The 20,059-nt window shown below is 35.3% G+C and overlaps 4 protein-coding genes across 4 annotated transcripts; 1 reads left to right on the top strand and 3 right to left on the bottom strand.

The window, feature by feature from the left end:
* Positions 1-4,598: 4,598 nt before the first annotated feature.
* Positions 4,599-5,326, bottom strand: LOC102626945 (non-specific lipid-transfer protein D, cotyledon-specific isoform-like). Its single transcript, XM_006468307.3, has 2 exons — positions 4,920-5,326; positions 4,599-4,779 (listed from the first exon to the last, which is right to left on the bottom strand). The coding sequence occupies exons 1-2, from the start codon at positions 5,258-5,260 to the stop codon at positions 4,770-4,772; spliced, it is 351 nt and encodes a 116-aa protein (XP_006468370.3). The 5' UTR covers positions 5,261-5,326; the 3' UTR covers positions 4,599-4,769.
* A 1,014-nt stretch (positions 5,327-6,340) lies between these two features.
* On the top strand, positions 6,341-7,297 carry LOC112497195 (protein FAR-RED IMPAIRED RESPONSE 1-like). Its single transcript, XM_025094940.2, has one exon. It carries the CDS (start codon positions 6,341-6,343, stop codon positions 7,295-7,297), a length of 957 nt encoding a protein of 318 aa, XP_024950708.2.
* A 4,206-nt stretch (positions 7,298-11,503) lies between these two features.
* On the bottom strand, positions 11,504-14,101 carry LOC127900347 (pentatricopeptide repeat-containing protein At2g13600-like). The gene is made up of 4 exons (XM_052434995.1): positions 13,881-14,101; positions 12,333-12,532; positions 11,726-11,874; positions 11,504-11,632 (listed from the first exon to the last, which is right to left on the bottom strand). The coding sequence occupies exons 1-4, from the start codon at positions 14,099-14,101 to the stop codon at positions 11,504-11,506; spliced, it is 699 nt and encodes a 232-aa protein (XP_052290955.1).
* A 1,931-nt stretch (positions 14,102-16,032) lies between these two features.
* Positions 16,033-19,986, bottom strand: LOC102626652 (pentatricopeptide repeat-containing protein At4g20770). The gene has a single exon (XM_006468306.4). The coding sequence runs from the start codon at positions 19,822-19,824 to the stop codon at positions 17,518-17,520; it is 2,307 nt and encodes a 768-aa protein (XP_006468369.2). The 5' UTR covers positions 19,825-19,986; the 3' UTR covers positions 16,033-17,517.
* Positions 19,987-20,059: the final 73 nt, after the last annotated feature.

A 20,059-nucleotide genomic window follows, 5' to 3' on the forward strand; every position in this document is an offset into this window, starting at 1 on the left:
GTTACAAGTTACTAATTTATGTTTGTTAATAAAACCCGTTGATCTTGACAACTCCACGAGATTATTCAATCCCCATCCTTTGATAATAATAAGATGACAAACATTTATTTCCAAAAAAAAAAAAAGATGACAAACATTGGAAGAAAATTATCATGATGCTGATTATTTCAACCCATTAAAATACTTTTTAAGCTTAATTATTTATAAAATATTATATTACAAAATTTTATATAAAGAAATTACTGATAAGTACAAGGCACAATTATTTAGAAATGTAATTACTTTTTTACATCTATTCTATTTATAGTAAACTGCAATTCTCTTCATTTTCTTTCTCTTATCAATATAGAGGATCATCTTCTAATCTAAACTCTCCTGAATTTTTAAAAATCTTATTCCACCTGTCTTTTAGTATTAGTGTATGATTATGGTTTAATCACTTTTATTGTTTAATTTATTAACCACTAATTACTCGAGTGAGTTTACTCAAGAGAAAAATTAGATTATAAAATGATCCTGATGTCAATTAAATTGTTCCAAGCATAAGAAACTTTAAAAAAAAAGTTTAAGAATAAGAAAGGTAAATAATTAAACTCTTGACCAATGGAGGAGGTGAAAATATTGGTCGTGTGCAGTAGGTTGCCCTCCATTTTCAATACAATACTCATGATTGTCATAGCTTTTTAAATTGAGCGCGCGAAACCAATTGCAGAGGACTATTCTTAGAAAGAAAATTATTTATTTTTTTTTCTAAGAGATCCTCCATTTCATAAGAATGATGTAAGTAACCTTATCATGTTTATAGCTATTAGGGAGATCAAAATGAATGATGTCAATTTGCAGTTTTGAACCAATGTTTGAAAAAACAAAATTGAAAAGTGAAAACGAAGAAGATGAGAATAGCGGGTGTAAAAGTTAGGGTACTTTTGGCGTTTACAGAGGTGCGTAGCGTAAAATTTTTATTTTTAAGTTTTAACGATTTGTTTATTGAGAAAGCGAGTGTGAAAATAAATTTTGTGGGTGAAATTTTAAATCATATCACAAACAATTATAGAAATAATATCGTAAAGTATCTAGTTAAAATTTAAAGCTTCCTAAAATTAAAAATAATGACAAAGACGTTAAAAGTACTCGGACCCATTTAAGGCCGAAGAACTCGGCATTTGGCATTTTGATTACTAAAACAAACAACGAAAAATACAAACGACTAGCGTCATCGTTTTACGACAAGTCGTCTATACAGAGAGGTTACATTCTCCCACGATGTGCTGCCGTCTTTTGCGTTTTTTATCCAGATCAAAAGGAACTTGTCTTACTTTTTTTTCCGGAAGATTTTTGTAATAATGTTTTAGCCTGTAACTTGTATCATCATTCAATTTTATCTCTCAAGGCTTTTCTTCCTAGCCTAATGAATTTTCTTCTTTAAAGAGTTTCAGTTTATGATCCATTTATTAGCCAAAATAATGGGAGAGAAATAGGGGGACGAGCCCGAGAAATTAAATGAGTTTGGAAAAGCTGTTATGAGATCTTTAGCGTTAAACATTTTCCTATTGCTCTTTAATCCTTCTCATTAATGCCTCTGGCATTCTCTCAATTCCAAAATGTCTTGCAAGTTGCAACCAGGTGGGTGTAGAATTATACTGTAGTAAAACTAAAAACTCCAGAACTATTTTACCTTTTTCAACTACTAGGCATAGATATTAGCTTATTTCCTATCATTTTAGCGCGGAACTAGAATGAGGTAGATAGACAATTCTTCGATGGTTGCTTATGAGGTCAATTCGGTGGGCCGAACTCTAGTGATAGAGGTATGATAAGTTGAATCTCAAGTTGTAAGGGCCCATTGGGACTGTTACCCTGAAAGGGATGTTGCCATTGTGGCCGATTCAAGTGCCGGTGGCCCACTGCCAGGTCAGGATCCATTGGGAGGGACAATCGCCTGGGTAGTAGTTGGCACTCTTATCGAGCATCAAATGCTGCCCTTAATCAGCGTAAGATCCTTGCTTTGCATTTTGGATACCGAAGCAATTGATGCTTCTTGATCACTTCCCAAGCTTTGGAACATAGGACACTACCACTCGTGTAATCCTTTTTCGTTGGCCTATTGAATGCAATCAACTCAAGGGCTTCATATGCTTAACTGGTTTTCAGTGAAGTTATCGATGTTGTTCTATCTCATTCAAAGATTATTCTTTTTTTTTTTGGTGGGGGGGTGTGGATACAAGGAATAAATGTAACGAGTGTTTATGATCCTCTCAAAAAATGGGACTCTCTTTTATGCAGGGATTCTATTACTACAAGTATCTGTAGCATGATCTTTATCTGCCCTTGTGTTGTGATTAAATATGACTGTAAATATGTATCTGTGCGAGTATCTCTATATATATTCTGCCGTATTTTTCAGATTAAATAAACAGAGTAGACACAAACAGACACCGTCGACAGAATCTTCAAATTCCCTAAAAGGTTAATGCAAATTCGGAACATGTTGTCGCATTACTCCTAGTTTCCCTTGAATGACATCTGTTTCGTGGCAACTGGATGGGTATGAACACTTTGTCACATATTCTCAGATAAATCAGTAAATGGTTTTGTACTGACATTTCTTCCATTGATGGATGTGCCTGATCAAATATGCTTGCATCTTGGCCCTGTACAGAAAGAGTTAAGCTGATATTCGGTTACCTGTTGATTGCATTGGTGTAGTGCTCTCTGCAGTGCAGTAGTACTATAATTTACTTTATACCTGTTGATATATACATGTTTTTTTTTTTTGGTATTGTTCCAGTGACAAATCATTGGTAAACTGAACTGATGTATTGCAATAACAAAAACTGTGCCAGTGGAGTTTGGTCGAAATAAAACGATCCAGTTTACATGCATTCTGTTGCATGTGGATACTGGATAGTGATCTTTTAGAGATTTAACGTTCCAGAGCCAGAGGGCAAGTTTTTCATCGAAGAGTTCTCAGTGCAGAAGCTCTTAAACATCATCAACAGTGCAAAGAGCCCTGACGACGGCATGAGATGGTCAAGAAATTCTTTTTAGAAGTCCATATTATTCCTTTTGCATATGCAATTGAAAGTAATTTGGTGAAGAATGAAGATGAAAACTTGTGTGTCTTCAATATCGGCACACCTCAGACTCAGTTGATTGAGCTACCCGCTTGTTGAGCATTTCTCATACTTTCTAGTATCTGATTTAGGTGCTTGAATTATAAATTCGGTTGTAAGAGCAGGACTCCTTTATTATTAACCTCTTTTTAAAATAAAAGAGACCACCTATAATATAATAAAGGAGTTGAGATTATTTGAACCCATTAAACTCAATTTTATTTTTTTTATTATTTAAATGTCCATAAAATAAATTACAATCGTTAACGATAAATTATAATTAAATAAAAGTTTCTCTTTGAATCCGTGTCTCTACCTCTACATGTTATTCGAGTCAACTTATAATTAGATAGTAGATTTTTTTTTTTTTTTCAAATGAGTGGAGAGAGGACAACTTATGACTTCTTCATGCATATTATAAAGAGTGATGATACAACCACAAACTCTTGTACAAACTTATCTTATACAAATTGATGTGGTATTAATTCATTGGTTGAATGAAAATATAAAATAATAGAAATAAATCATGTGGACTAAGAGATATTTAATTCAACCAATGAATTAACGCCACATCGGTTTATACAAAATAAGTTTATACAAGAGTTTGTGACTATATCATTATTCTATTATAAATGCAGCCATTGTATATTGGAACATCTAAAAAGGTTGGAATATAAAATTCATAACTTGAAATTTATATTCTTTAATTTGTATATATAAACAACACCATTTAAAACTTTTCCCGTTGGAGATTGAGAAGCATAACATTATAAAAATTAAATGTTAAAAGGGGAGTAGCGCTTTTAACACCTCCTTAAAACACTTCTTTTAAATTTTATTTTCTAAAATATCCTTAATTTATTTTCACAAAACAAACACATGAATTAAAATCAACCATTTTGTCATAAAAATTTACCTTAAAATGAGTATTTATTTTAAGGATTATAAAAGAACTTGTGATACTTGTCGTCCTTTATTTATCCGGGGAGCCCTCACTTTTTAATTTACTCATCCATTTTTAAAATTACCCTCATTAAAAATTCAAAATAAATATTTTTTTTAACTTATTGTTTTCCTCTCTTTTACGCACTTTTTCTATTTCTCTTAGAAATCAGCATCATGTCAAATATTAAGAAGTTTTGTTGTTGAATTTCTGATTCTTTATCTGGGCATTCTTGAAACATTCATTAGGAATGAGATTTTACGTGGTGAAAATTAGTGATCTATGTTTAGAGCATAGTATTTTGATCTATTTATTTTCGCATCTTTTTTCTGATGCTTCATCAATTTCAGTTCTCATCATAATCCTCAAGTTAAAGCAAAATTTCAATGGATGGTTATAGTTGATTCAGTTGATTAAAAATATATTTTTAATTTAATGTTATATGATTAGATATTGGGAATTCTGTTCATATGAATGACTTATGAGAAATAATGACAACAATAATAGCAACACACAACCACGATAAGATTTATCCTCATAACTTTGACATGACATTATTATTATTATTATTAGGATTACTATTGCTGTAACAAAAGGTAGGGTCTGATTAGACAGTCCATGTACCACATTGCAAGTAGAGTTTTATTGAGATTTATCAGCTTTCCATACTACGTCTTTTTATCTTCAATTCCTTGAGCTTCAAATAGAAAATTTTAGTGAATCCTGCCAAAAGAAACAAGAAGCACAGAATATGATCATTTACTTTGGACTAGCAGCTCAAGAAATGATAGTGTGTTTAACATCTTTTAAACCAAACAAGAAAACAAGAATTTAATTAATTAATTAATTAATTATCTACTCACGTTTCACAGTTGGTGGCGGTGGAGACAGGGAAGCCAACTTTGATACCGCAGGCGCTTGGAATTTTGCTCAAGAACCTGTCCTGAACCCCCAATGACTTGGCTCCCGCCTTCAACCATCGGCAAATAGCCTTCTTGTCATCAACTGTTTTCACACTCTGAGCAAGCTGTTGCAGCCCGCTGCAGCATGCTGAAGTCGGCGTTGGAGCCTTGCCCGTGGCGAACCCAACGCATGCAGCTGCTTTGGCGTCGACTGTGCCGCATGCAATGGCTGCCTCGCTCACATTTGCGAGGAAGAAGATGAGAGACACCATGAAAACCATGGAGAAGAAGAGGTTCTTCATTGTTAAATGGCAAAGTAGTTCTCGTAATAAGCTCTTGAAAAGTGCTTTTAGGTATCTTGTAAGCACTTTTGCTTGCTGAATGCTGATGGAGAATGAAGTGGGAGAGTGAAGTGTTTATATAGGGAAGCATTATTGAGGGTACTCTTGGGAATTTGTGAGGATCAAAGTTTTGAGTGTCCCTATGAGATTTTGATGAAGAGTTCTACTATTTGAACTCCGCGAAGACAAAAGAACGACAGAAAAATTGGCACGTGAATCAATTGCACTAAGAGCTTTTGTCTATTACTTTTTGAGTTTAAAAAATAAAATAATCAAAAGAAAGAAAGAAAAGTAACGAAAAGAAAAGAAAGAGATTACTTTTTGAGTTCTGTCTTTAGTCTCTCTCCATTTCTCACCTCTCATTTACGTGAGCTCTCTGCGTTCAGGAAGGAAAAACTCAAACGAGTTCCGTCTCTGCATCTCACCAATTCTGTCTCTGCATCTCAGTTATCACAAGGAAGAAATTAGATCTAGATCTACAAACAGAGGTGAGAGATGTTTAAATGGTTAGAATATTTAATTTAAATTGTAAAAATTCGTAGATTTTTACTTTTTATATATTTAAATTGTTATGAATTGTTATGATTTTTTTTAATTTAAATGACTGGAAATAATGAAATAAATTATAATAATTTCTTAATGTGTTTTATATATGTTAGGATTTTTTAAATTTAAATGGTTGAAAATAATGAAATAAATTATAACAATTTCTGAATGTGTTTTATATATGTTAGGATTTTTCTTAATTTAAATGGCTAGAAATAATGGAATAAATTATAACAATTATTAAATGTGTTTTATATATGTTAGGATTTTTTTTAATTTAAATTGCTGAAAATAATGAAATAAATTATAACAATTTCCGGATGTGATTTATATATTTAAGTTGTTAGGATTTTATAATTTAAATTGTTGGAGATAATGGAATAAATTATAAAAATTTGTGGATGTGTTTTTATATATTTAAATTGTTAGGAATTTTCATTACTGGACAAAATGTTATATAAGTTTCTTAATACAAATGTTAATTATTTTGTAGAAATGGAGTATTTGGAAAATGAGCATGCATTTGAAGAGTTGCAAGAAACAAGAGCTAACGATGTAAATGAAATTGTGGAACCGAACAAATGTGAGCCAGCTCTTGGAATGTTATTTGATAATCATGAAGAAATGTTTGCATTTTACAAAGCTTATGGTAAACAAGAGGGGTTTCCTGTGAAGGTTCGAAGTACTAAGAAGGGGACCAATGGAATTGTAAAATATGCGACATTTGCATGTGGGCGTAGCGGCAAGTCAGAAAGTAAATCTGCTAATGCATTGAAGCCGAAACCGAATGTGAAAAATGGTTGTGATGCAAAAATTGGAGGTTGTCTAAATGAAGATGGAAAATGGGTTCTTCGAACTTTAAATCTTCAACACAACCATGGATTGAGTCCAGACAAAGCTAGGTATTTCTCATGCAATCACAGAATTAGTGCAAGCGCTAAAAAGCGAATTGAAATGAATGATTGTGCAGGAATTAGAATTGCCCAAAATTTCAATTCTATTGTTGTTGGAGCTGGTGGGTATGAAAATGTGCCATTCTTAGAAAAAAATTGTAGAAATTTTGTTGACAAAACAAGGCGATTACAACTTGAGGAAGGAGATGCTATGGCGCTTTTAAAGTACTTCCAGAAAAAGCAAGCAGAATGTAATGGATTTTTTTTTAGCATTGATTTGGATGAAGAGGATCGATTAAAGAATGTGTTTTGGGCAGATTCGCAGAGTAGGGCAGTTTACAAATATTTTAGAGATGTCATCACATTTGACACTACATATCTGACCAACAAGTATGACATGCCATTTACGCCCTTTGTTGCAGTTAATCACCATGGACAATCTATTTTGTTGGGATGCGGATTGATTTCACGCGAGGATACGGAGACATTTACGTGGTTATTTGAGGCGTGGCTATCATGCATGTCTGATTCTCCTCCCCTTGGTATCATTACAGATTAAGACAGGGCAATGCAAAAGGAAGTTAATGAGGGGGGGGGGGGAACACTTGTAAAGAAGCTTCAGAGCTGAATCAATTAAAAATAGCGTAAATAATATACACAAGGCATAATAATAAAATGTAATCTAGGGCGACTACAAAAAAACTCATTATCACAATAACAAAGCTACCCTCCTAATGCTGCAATTACATGTCAAAACTACAAATTAGGCTATGTTATTATGTATCTCGAACCCAAAGGGGGGAGTTTTGAAAAAATATATATATAGATGTATATTCTTATCTTGCATAAATTTATGCTTATACAATATCACAAACACTTTAATGGAGGATTATGAGTGGCTTAGACAATTAAGACAGCCTTAGGGACCAGGGGGTTCAATTGCACCATGCATTCAAATTACACCTGTCTATTAAACTTCAGTGATTATTTTTTAGTCATGAAAAGAATTAGACCCAGTGAAAAAAGGTTGAATAATGTCCAAAGCCATACAAAATCCATATATGTTATAAGAAAAGTGTCAAGCTTCGCATATCATATTAAATATTTTATCAATATGAGTCTAATACCATTACCACAGACATGCCATGACTAATAAGTTGACTAGCTAATTACTACTTACAATAAGAGGTCATAACTCTCCACACTCATTCAGCCTCAAAATGTGTCTCAGACTTACAACATTCAGGACAGGAGAGCAAATACTTTCTCATCCACCTCTCTCCCATTGATCTGATATCTCTACATATCTCCCCAACTACTCCTCTCTCTTATCTTGCCAACCTCAGAAGACATGAATATGCTAAATAATAACTTTTGTAATTTTTCTTATCAAAATAAATTACTGCAGTGCCTCATCCTAACCAATTAAGAAAACCGTAAAAGTCTCAAGATCCACCCTTATTCCATAAACACCCCACCCAAGAAATGCTTACGGAAGAATTTTTCTTACTCTGTCAATCTCAAAATTTCATCATCCACAAGATAAAATTAAAAAAATTAAAAAGAAATGCTTACAGAAGAAATGCTCACATTGTTAATCTCAAAATTTCATCATCCACAACATAAAAAAAAAAAATGCTTACGGATGGGTCACTACAACTGCAGCAGCAAGCAACAACTAGAAGTCTCAAAAGCAGCGACGTCGTAGTAGATCTGGGCTGGGCGATCATGTCCGTTGTAGATCTGGGCTGGGCGAGAACAAGAAGCGGTCGGCGTCCGGTAACAAGAAGCGGATGTCGTCCGGTAACGAAGTAAGTGGGGCTGGGTGAGAAAAAAAAAAGGGGCTCGGCGAGAACAAGAAGCAGTTGTCGTCTAGGGGGAGTCCGGTAACGAAGCAAATGGGGCTGGGCGAGAAAAAAAAAAGGGGGGCTCGGCGAGAACAAGAAGCGGCTGTCGTCCAGGGGGAGTCCGGTAACCAAGCAAATGGAGGGGGAGTCTGGTAACGAACGAAGCAAATGGAGGGGAGTCTGGTAACGAACGAAGCAAACTCAATGGAGGGGAGTCTGGTAACGAAGCAAATGGAGGGGGAGTAAAATGAGTGGAGGGGGAAAACTAAGGAAAGGAAAATGAGTGGTTGGGGAATTACCAGAAATGACCATCGTTTTCTCTTTTTTTTTTTTTTATTTCTTGTGGGTCCACGCAAGATTAAAAGAAGCAAAAATCTAACACGTGAAACGACAATTCAAAGTTGCGTTTCTATCGTCCTTTTGTCTTCATTGAGTTCGTTTATCATTTTCCTTTGATGAATGATCAAATTGCTTTTTGTTTCATTGGGGTTGGTGATGATACATAGCAAGAAAGTGATAGTACATTTGAAATCAACCAAAAATCTCAGGACGGTCCTGAATTTCGACCGTCTGGGAAAGTGAAACTTTTTCATCTTCTTGGATTTGCAAAATATATATTTTTTTTTCTTAAATTTGTCTATCTACTATTAAGTTATCAAAGTGAGAGTACATTTTCTTTAAAATTGAACTATCTTGATTTGGGCTTCGATACGTGGGTATGTTGCTATAGAATTTAAATCCAATAGTGATATGACTTATGTTGACTTAATTATATATATATATATGTATATGTATCTCATAATTATCGATCATAATTTAAAATTTTCTAATTTTGAAATTTAAAGAATTTGATGTTCCTAATGAATTTCTAAATAGTTTTGGCTATAACATACTCATTTAAAGTGATTTTAATGATAATATTTTAATTTTCAGCTTACATTTTTATTGTTACTCAAAGTTGATTTATTTTTTTTTTTTGGGAGAATACATTAGCATATTTGGTTGAATTTTAAAAAGTATTTTCCAAAAAAATTAATGATTGCGAAGGAAGTTGCCGCGCTTGTCTATGTTGCTCCATGACTGCTATTAAGATAACTGGAAGAGAAAAAAATTAAGCAAACCCTAGTCCTCAGTCGTATCATGACCATCCAGAGTTGAAAACTATTTATCTAAAGAGAGTATACGATCAAGATTAAAAAAAAAAATCCATGAACTCCGTTTATTAGCAAGTAAAGAACAATTTCACACTGTAAGAAATGAAAAATCTAGTACAAAATTTTCTCTTTTCGTTAAAGCATTACAGATTCAATAACATTTCGGATGACAATTGACTGCCACTAACTGTGTTAATCATAAGTTGGTGGGTATAGCACTTGAAAGAGATCAAATAGATTTTGGGGAAGTTTTAGCACATCTTCAAGCATTCTGTGAAGAGTGAGCTTGAGAAGTTGTCATCCAGTGATTCAATTATTAATGAACATTGAAATCATTAACTATTTCAAAAAAATGAAAGACAAAGCTTCTCTTTCTTGATAGCAATTTATCCATAAACCAAAATATTTGAGGATTTATGCAAAAAGAAACTCCCAAAGCATGGAGAAACCAATTATAACTCAACAATGAGAGTTCATGGAGAAGTTCCTGGCAGATGATGAGATGAAGGCAAACAACTGCTCATAAGTTTACTTGCATAGATTTCCCTTTGTACGTAGTAGACTTTCTCTTGCCTGTAAAGAAAAGGTATGGAGAATATTAAACATCATCAAATTTGCTTTTTAGTTTGCATAACCCTTAACAAAAAAGAACACACCAAAACCTTCTACCTATGCGTTTCCTCCAAACCTCTGAATTTCCTTAAAGGTAAATGCTAACTCAAGAGGCACCAATAAACCTCACCAACATTTTAATGAACTTTGGCATCGACTTACAGAAAGAAGGGCGCCATCAAAAGATTGTTGTTTTGTAACTCAAGTAAAAGAAGTTACCAGTAGAAAGAAAGAGCACACATCAGATGTGTGGAATGCAGTGAAACTATCAAATCAGGCGAGACAACTAGAAACATGCTCCAGACTAACACCTAGATTTTATTTGGTCTATATCAGAGGGTTATGGTCAATGCATCATCGTGTATAGATATATTCCGAGGATTACCATATAACATGCATTCCATAAGAGAGAGCAAAGAGACAGATCTTCACTTGATATAGGCAGCACAAACATGCAAAGTATTGTCCCGATACAGACTACAATGATCACTCCAAAACTGTAGCTGGTACAAACGGAGGCAGAGAAAGAAAAATTGAAGTTCTTTAGCAGTGGAAAAAATCCAGTAAATCTAGCTCTCAAATGACTGATTCTCATTCACCATCCACTTTAAATTCATCCTTTAAATATCTATCCTGATGGATCAAGATATAACTCCCAAGTGTGAAGAATAAACAACTCAGCACCTCATAGAATTGGCAATTTGATAAAGCATTGAACGCATACAATGAAAAATTTTCCAGGCTGAGAGCACAGGTACTCGTCTTCGGTTTCCAGCTTCAACAAAGAATAACAGTGAGGAAAAATCTTTAGCCAGTGACGGTAATCAACTTGGAGTCAAATGCAACAAACTCTTGAGCAACCAAGGCCTGTTGAGCTGATAAAAGTTTAAGTTAACACAAATCTACTTGATCATAAATGGCCTTATAAGATGTTCCATTGTGATGAAATCTACTGGATCATAAATAGTCCTCCAATTATCATCCACTGTAAGGCTTACATCACATTCTTATACTCAACCGAAGCTATAAGCTGAATCCTTGATATAATGCGATTCTCTGACAGTCCTCAAGATCTCATCTTCCAAAATAAGAATAGATATTGGCCAGAAGTAAATAAGGGGCCAAATTCTGAGGGTCCAAGTGGAAGAGTCCTTATGCAGCCTTTTTTGCTAATCTCACATTAGAATGAACTTGGCAAGAACTTACAAGATCCCCCCATACAACAAGATCATCTTTGTATGGCATCAAGCATTTCTGCATCATAACAATGACCAGCTCAACCTAGACAGTTAATCATGCTAGTAAAATGATCAATACTGGCTTCACTTCATGATCGTGCTCCATTGAGTTGAAGATTTCAACCTCTGCATATACCAATCCTGAATGGCTGCAAGGAGTCAATATAGCGACAAAGGTTACACCATCATGTTTAACACCTGATGCAATTATGTCTTTGTAAAGACTAATAGCCTGCTCTACATACTCATTCTCTGCATATCCATGTATCATCTCATTCCAAGTGACTGTTTTTTCCAGGCATCATATCAAAAAACTGCCTGGCTGCATTGATACCACCACAATTACAATAAATATTGATTGGAGCACTCCCCACAAAGATATCATTACCGTATCCATCTTTCACTATCCGGGTAAGAATCTGTCTACTTAGGAATAAGGAAGATAATTTTGCACAAGAACTCAGCACAGTTGTAAAGGGGAATTGAGTAGGGTACACCCCTTTTTGTCATGGATGCCTAAAGACTGTGAAAGATTCTGTCCATATAATTGAGTGAAATATCTAGAATCATTGAATTCTAACGGACAATAACTAGTTTAGGCATTTTATGGTTCATACATTCTACAAATTCATTCTTCTGGCACTTAAGAATAAATTCCCATCAGTCCCCTTGCAACATATTTGTCAATACAAGATGCAGACTTGAGTGAGGCAGCATGGACTTATTTTATAGCTTCCAGAAACGCCATTGCTCCTCATGAGCTGAGTAATAGCCAAAGTAGCCTAGAGAGCTAACTCCCCTGAAAACTGCATTTCCCAGAAAATCTTTATTGCTTTTTATGGTTCTCATTATGGGAATAGCAGAGAATGTAGCATTCCATGAACTCACACTAGGATTTTGTATGCTATTGAACATTTCTCTTTCTGTCTCAATATCCCTAAACCTAACAAAGCCGCAAGCAAATTAATATAAGTGGCCTCCTTCGGTAAAACGATGCAACAAACTTGCAGATGCATTGTAAAACAATGCACTTACATATTTCTTCTGTCATTTCTTTTTTGTCTTATTGTCCTTCTTCATGCTCTTCTTCCTGGCCTTCTTTATTTCATCTGGTCCTCTTCCTCCACCATCTCCTATTTTGTCTCATTTCTCCAGTAGGCCATGAACTTCTTCACGTTGGTATAAGCAGGGCTCGCTTCGGTGATCATCTGGACCACTTGAGAAGCCGCCCCTATAATCCCGGCAATAGTCGCACTAACAATACCAACAGAAGACAAAGTCCAGTTTGGATTCACGATACCAAATACCCACCAAACGACTATGGGAATCGCGAGTAGGATCAAAAGCACATAGTCGGGCTCATGGATTTTATTAATAATCTCTTCCTCTTAAGAGTCCACTTCGACAATGAGACCTTTTCCCACAACCATAACTGCATAGGCCAGGAGCGCCATTTCTGCCTTGCTAATATCACCAGGCTTCCGCTCATCGGACTCTCCCTACTTTTGCATGAGGAGGCATGCTTCTCTCACATTTTCTTTGTCAACAAAAATATTTTCTTCCTTTTCAGGCTTATCAAGAACCAAGTCTTTTTCCTTGGTGAAGGAGAGTAGTCTAGACTATTGCATGTGGAATTAAATTAAAAATACTAGTTAGTAGTCCAGACTATTGTATGTGGAATTAAATTAAAAATATTAGTTAGTTAAATGACCCAGCCAGCTCAACTTGCATATTTTGGCCTAGGGTATTGCATGTGGAATTAAATTTTGCGAACAAATTTTAGTTCGTCTTATTCAAATATACATGATATGATTATTATTTTAATATTTGAATTTCAATGGGTTGTTATTTACAATGTAATATGAGTTGAGTGAAATTTTTAGAATATTATTAAATGTTTACATGATAAAGATAGTTCTAATTTGGCCTACTTAGTATGTGGGTTCTTATTGATTTGACACTTAATTACATAATAGTAGAACTTTAAACTAACAAGATCCGTCGTATAATTGGCAACTTAATAAAGAGAAATAATTGGTAAATTAAAAAAAAAAAGGCAAATGGGAAATAAAGAGAAATAATAGCAAAATTAACAAAAGTACTGATCCATTAAAAGAAAAGAAAAGGAAAAAAACACGGAACAAAAAACTTTCATATCAAATGCTTGGTAAAATGCAACAACAAACTTGCAGATCAGATGCATGGTAAAACGATGCACCTACATATTTCTTTTGTCCTTGCTTTTTTATCTTCTTGTCCTTCTTCATACTCTTCTTCCTGGCCTTCTTTACTTTTTCTGGTCCTCATTCTCCGCCACTACCTCCTCCTCCTCCTTTGTCTCATTTGGATTCACGATAGCAAATACCCACCAAATGACTATAGGAATCACGGGCAGGATCAAAAGCACATAATCAAGCTCAAGGATTTTATTCATAATCTCTTCCTCTTGAGAGTCCACTTCGACAATGAGACCTTTTCCCACAATCTTAACCGCATAGGCTAGAAGCGTCATTTCTGCCTTGCTAATATCACTAGGCTTCCGCTGATCGGACTCCGCCCACTTTTGCAGGAGGAGACCTGCTTCTCTCACTTTTTCTTTGTCAACAAAAACATTTTCTTCCCTTTTAGGTTTCTCAAGAACCGTGTCTTTTTCCTTGGAGCAGGAGAGTTTTCGGGTGAGGGAGCATGGAATGTGGGTTTTTTGGGGAAAACCACTCTTGTGGAGATTTTGGGAGACTGAGAGTGTAAGTCGCAGGGGCCTTAGAAAGGGATCCCATTATATGTTGGGTCAGGGTGGGTGCTGCCATTTTTCTTGTCCGAGGAGTGATGTGGAAAGAGATGATGACGAATATTGGACCGAGATGATACAAAACAAACATATTATAAAGTTAGGGTTTTTGGGGCAACCCCTTACTTTATCACGCGCAATAAATCTTTGACACATGTATTTGCTAAGATTATCAGTAGCTAGCTCTGCTTGAGTCAAGAATGCATATGCAGAGGTTAGATGCAGCTGATTCCTTCTTATCGATATGCTTATGTTATGCTGGCATAAAATGACATAGGTCACCCTAAGTTGTAGTGTTCTTCACCTTCTATCCGAATTAAAATTAAAAGAAAATTTCAGTACAAGTTTAGTTATGAAGCATTTATTTTCTCGATGGTTTAATTGCGAATATGAGATCACTGATGAAAATATAAAATTCTAGTTCAAGAAACAAAAAGCATGCATCTGGTATTGTGTTAGCGGTACTTTAAAATACATATTTCTTTTTTTTCCCTAATTAATTATACAGTTTAACTATTTCCCCCTTATATTTATCTATCGAATGTCTATTATCATCTACAGTCATGCACAAATGTAATATAATGTAAAAATACTTTTTTACGGTACAAGATGTAATTCTTTTTCTTTCTTTCTTTTTTTTTTATAAAAAAAGAAAGTTAATATAGTTAAAATTTAAAGTTAAAATATCATTCCCTAGTAATTTTGCATGAAATGATCATGACTCAATGACCCCAACCAAAGATTGAAAGGCACTATCAAATTACTTCTATCATTTGTGTTTTTTGGAAACAGTCATTCTTACACAACTTTGTTTATTGCATGGCTCAAGAAAACTTATAATCCTATCCCTATAAATTTTAACGGTGCTTGTTGTGTGAGAAAATAGTAAGAAAAGGGTTTTGTCTTTAAAGCTTTAGAACACAAAAAAGCTCATTTATTTATGAATGGTTCAACTATGTTAGAATTCACCTACAGTGGAGTACGAATCTCAGCCACGCACGCAGAATGATAAATAATAAAAAAATAAGTTATAATAAATTTTTTACTATTTATCATTTTATGTGTGTGGCTGATATTTATACTTCACCGTAGATAAACTCCAACATATACATAACCATGAAACATTCATTCGTACGTAAATTCTATTCAATGCCTTTGTCCTATTTATTCTCCTCGATATTCAAAGTTTGCACATTAACCAATGGTTAATTAATGTTGTCAGAATCTGGCTGTAGATGAATATACGTGTAGTTAAAAATGAATACTCATCTTAATTGACTTGTTTAATTTATAACATAAAAATATAATAATTTAATAATTTTAAATTTTAGTTACACAAAAACATATGATAATAGTTAGGCAAACCCTAACATACACTTAATGTATGTTAGAGGGATCCTAATAGTTAAAGTGCTGCATTAAAGTCGTTAATGATTGGCAAAGAAACACAAATAATTAATATGTCCAAGTACTTCCTTTGAAAAAATAAAAACAAAATAAAGTTCTGATTTAATTTTATATTGCGATTAAATGTAACAATAAATTCGGCCTATCTTGCGTTATTTCCTCTAAGGAATATTTTATTTTTATTTTTATTTTTATTATTTTGGATTGGTTATCTTTATTGTACACGCTGTCAAATAATTTTCTTTCAGATTAATTAGATTAAATTTTAAAAAAGAAATTGTATTAATGAAACCCGCTGGGTCTAGTTTTCTTTTTATGTTTTATGTTTTTTTTTTAATTTTTATGTTATTTTTAGCTTTATCCTTCTTTTTTTTTTCTTCTATGTTTTTGTTGTTGGTATCATTGAAACAAGCAATACCGAACGTTGAAATCATTAACAATTTCATATGCCGCAAGGGAAAGCCGCTTTTTCTCGATAGCAAATTAGCAGTTTTTCCATCCATCATGATATTTGAGGATATATGTTAACAGAGACTCTAAGACACAGATAAACAATCATAGAGCTCAAGAATGGAAGCTCGTAGAGAGGTTCACGGCACAGATGAAGGCAAACAGTTCAAAATGAACTTGCATAGATTTCCGTTTGTAGCAGACTATCTCTTGCCTGTAAAGCAAATGTACAGGAAATACTAAGCATCGTAAAAATTCAACCAATCATAATCCTTAAAAGCTATCCACAAAAATCGCACACCAGAACCTTCTACCCAATGGGTTTCCTCTGAACCCCTTGTTCAGCTTAAAGGTAAATGATGACTAAAGAGGCAAAAGGGTGCCTCATCAACATTGTAATGCACTTAAGTATTGACTCACATAAGAAAGGAGCACCATAATTGCTGTTTTGTTTAAAACAAGCAAAGCACGTTACCACTAGAAGGAAATAGTACATATAGGATTAAAAAAAAAAAATCAGATGAGTCAGCTATAAAACATGCTCCAGACAAACACCAAGATTTCATTTGGTTTATATTGTTGGGCAAACAATACAATTATGTGTCACAAATTATGATTAATGCATCATGGTGAATAGGCATATTCCAATAATGACAATGTTTACATGCTCTCCGTATCACAAAATGAGATTTTCTGATAGCCAGTGACCATGCAGTGCTAACTCTTGCCCAGATTCTTTGTTTGTCAACAATGATCACTCTAAGGCTCATTAGCAGCTGGAAGCAAATGCAGGCAGTGAAAACATTCAACTTTCCACATGTGGTTTATTGATTAGTGAAAAAATCCGGTACAACCAGTTCCCAAAGGATTGAATCTCTAGTTCACAGTCCACCCTAAATTCATCCTTCAAACATCCTGCCTGATGGATCAAGATAGACTGTCCAAGTTTGATGAACGAACAACTCAGCAACCAATTTGTTAAAGGTCTGAACACATTCAACCAGAAATCTTTTATGCTTAGGACACGAGTACTCCAGTTTCCAGCTTCCACAAAGAATATCAGTTGAGGAAAAATTTGTAACCAGTGATGGTAATCAGTTCGGAGTGAAGCATTTCATTCAAAATACAAATGAACCATTAAGCAACCAAGGCCTGTTGAGCTGACAAAATTTCAGGTTGGTACAATCAACAGAGGTAAGTTGTTCCATTGTTTATGAAACTACTTGATGATAAATAGTCCTTTGGTTATCATCCTCCATAAGGCTTACATCACATTCCTGTAATCAACCCAAGCTATAAGCTGGATCCTTAACAATGCAATTCTCACTCATTAGCTCTCTGACAGCCCTCAAGTCATCCCATCTTCCTAAAGAAGAATAGATATTGGCTAGAAGTGAATAAGGGGCAGAATTCTTGGGGTCCAAGCGGAAGAGTTCTTCTGCTGCCCTTTTGGCTAACCTCACATTAGCATGAAGTCGACAAGAACTTAGGAGTACCTCCCATATAACAGGATCATCTTTGCATGGCATCTCATCTATAAGCATTTCTGCTTCATGGAAATGACCGGCTCGACCTAGACAGTCGATCATGCAAGTATAATGATTCAATATTGGCTCCACTCCATGATCTAGCTGCATTGAATTAAATATTTCAACCCCCACATCAACCAGTCCTGAATGGCTGCAAGCTGTTAATATAGCAACAAAGGTTATGTCATCGGGTTTAACACCGGATGCTATCATGTCTTTGTAAAGTCTAACTGCCTCGTCTCCATATCCGTTCTGTGCATATCCATGTATCATCTCATTCCAGGTCACTGTATTTTTGCCATGCATCATGTCAAAAAACTGCCTGGCCCCATAGATATCACCGCATTTGCAATACATTTCAATCAGAGCACTCCCCACAAAGATATCATTAACATATCCATCTTTCTCTATCTGGGCATGAACCTGTCTCCCTTGGAATGAGGAAGATAATTTTGCACAAGAACTCAGCACAGTTGCAAAGGAGAATTGAGTAGGATACATTTCGTTTTGTCGCATTTGCTTAAAGAACATGAAAGCTTCAATGTCTAGAGAATTGAGTGACAGACCTGCAATCATTGAATTCCAACAGACGATATCTAGTTCAGGTATTCTATGAAACACGCGTTCTGCCAACTCATTCCTCTGACACTTAGAGTAAATTCCTATCAGTCCACTGGCAACATAATTGTCAATATGAGAAGCAGTCTTTAGTGAGGCAGCATGAACCTGTTTTCCAGACTCCAGAATCCCCATTGCTGCACATGAGCTGAGGATAATAGCCAAAGTAGTTCGGTCAGGTTTCACCCCTCGAAACTGCATTTCCCTGAAAAGCTTTATTGCTTCCTTGTGGTTCTCACTCTGGGAGTAGCTAGAGAGCATAGCATTCCATGAACTCACACTAGGACTTGGCATGCTATCGAACATTTCTCTTCCTGTTTTAATATCCCCAGACCTGACACATGCCACAAGCATATTAATAGATGTGACCTCATCTGGCTCAAAACCACAGCTTTTCATTCTTTGCAAAAGCTCTATAGCTTTCGTGCTTTGGTATTTTTGGCCATAGCCAGCTATCATAACATTCCAAGAAACAACACTCCTTTCGGGAAGATTACTAAAGATTACCTCAGCACTGTCCATATCCCCATTCTTTGCATACATATCAAGTAATGAATTACTCAAATGAAGATCCGCTTCAAACCCAAGTTTAATAGTAAGACAATGCACTTGTTGCCCATGCACATTCCTTGAAAATTTGTTATCACTCTGAGCAAAAACATCAGATTCCACTCCACATCCTTCTCTAGCACAAACACCCAAAACACTGGAAAGGGAGACAGAATCAATAGAAACCGCCTTCCTGATCATCAGCCTGAACATCTCCAAAGCCTCTACAACTCTATCCGTCTTTGCTAGCCCACTCATCATTGCTGTAAAAGTAACCTCATTTGGCTCAGACATCTCCTCAAAAACTGGGACCGCATGCTTTGTCCACCCACACTTAGCATACAAACTCAACAAAGCATTAGCGACATAAATATTCTTGTCAAGACCAATCTTAATGACAAGACCATGACATCTTCTACCGTGCTCAACATCCAACAACGCAGTAGACGCCTTAAAGACACTGGCTAAAGTGATATGAGTAGGCACGAATCCTTCATTACTCATCTTATTATAAACACTCAACGCCTTCTCTTCCAGCCCATTTCGTACCAACGCGCTAATGAGATTGTTCCACGAAACGACATTTCTCTCAGGCATTTCATCGAACAACTTGTACGCGAATTCCAAATCGTCGGATTTGCATTGAGCGCTTAAGATTGCGTTCCACGAATAGATGTCTTTATGGGGCATTTTGTCGAAGAGATGCTGGGCGGAGTGAGTGCTGTTGCATTTAGAGTACAATTCGATGAGGCGGTTACAGAGAAAGGTGTCGTCGAAGAGGCCATTGCGGAGGATGTGGGCATGGAGGAGCTTGCCGGCTACGTGGGCTTTCTTGTCTATGCATGATTGCAAGAGATTTATTAAGTGCGTTATTGTTGTCTTTCGCCTCTCCATTTTTGTTCGCGCGGGTAAATCTATTTGAATTCTGTAAAGCCTGTTTTAAAAAATAAATATGGTAAATGGGTCATTAACAAACCAAATAATTTGTTGATGGGCCTTTATTGAAGGTGAAGCCCAGGCCCACTACCACCAGATGGCAATTTCAATCCGTGGATATTTTAAGGGATATCCATCACCTATTTTTTCTTCCCATTACCTAAATGTCCTTGTGGCTTCTTAAAAAATTTAC

This window comes from Citrus sinensis, chromosome 2 (assembly GCF_022201045.2).
Source record: "Citrus sinensis cultivar Valencia sweet orange chromosome 2, DVS_A1.0, whole genome shotgun sequence".
Taxonomy (NCBI): domain Eukaryota; kingdom Viridiplantae; phylum Streptophyta; class Magnoliopsida; order Sapindales; family Rutaceae; genus Citrus; species Citrus sinensis.

Excerpts from the sequence above, each read along its gene's own strand:
- LOC102626945 (XM_006468307.3), bottom strand. The coding sequence starts at position 5,260 with ATGAAGAACCTCTTCTTCTCCATGGTTTTCATGGTGTCTCTCATCTTC.
- LOC112497195 (XM_025094940.2), top strand. The coding sequence starts at position 6,341 with ATGGAGTATTTGGAAAATGAGCATGCATTTGAAGAGTTGCAAGAAACA.
- LOC127900347 (XM_052434995.1), bottom strand. The coding sequence starts at position 14,101 with ATGACGCTTCTAGCCTATGCGGTTAAGATTGTGGGAAAAGGTCTCATT. Across the intron at positions 11,875-12,332 it reads AGCTCATGAGGAGCAATGGC|TCACTTGGAATGAGATGATA; the intron begins GTTTCTGGAAGC and ends TGGAAAAAACAG. Across the intron at positions 11,633-11,725 it reads CTTGCAGCCATTCAGGATTG|GTTGAGCTGGTCATTGTTAT; the intron begins GTATATGCAGAG and ends TTAACTGTCTAG.
- LOC102626652 (XM_006468306.4), bottom strand. The coding sequence starts at position 19,824 with ATGGAGAGGCGAAAGACAACAATAACGCACTTAATAAATCTCTTGCAA.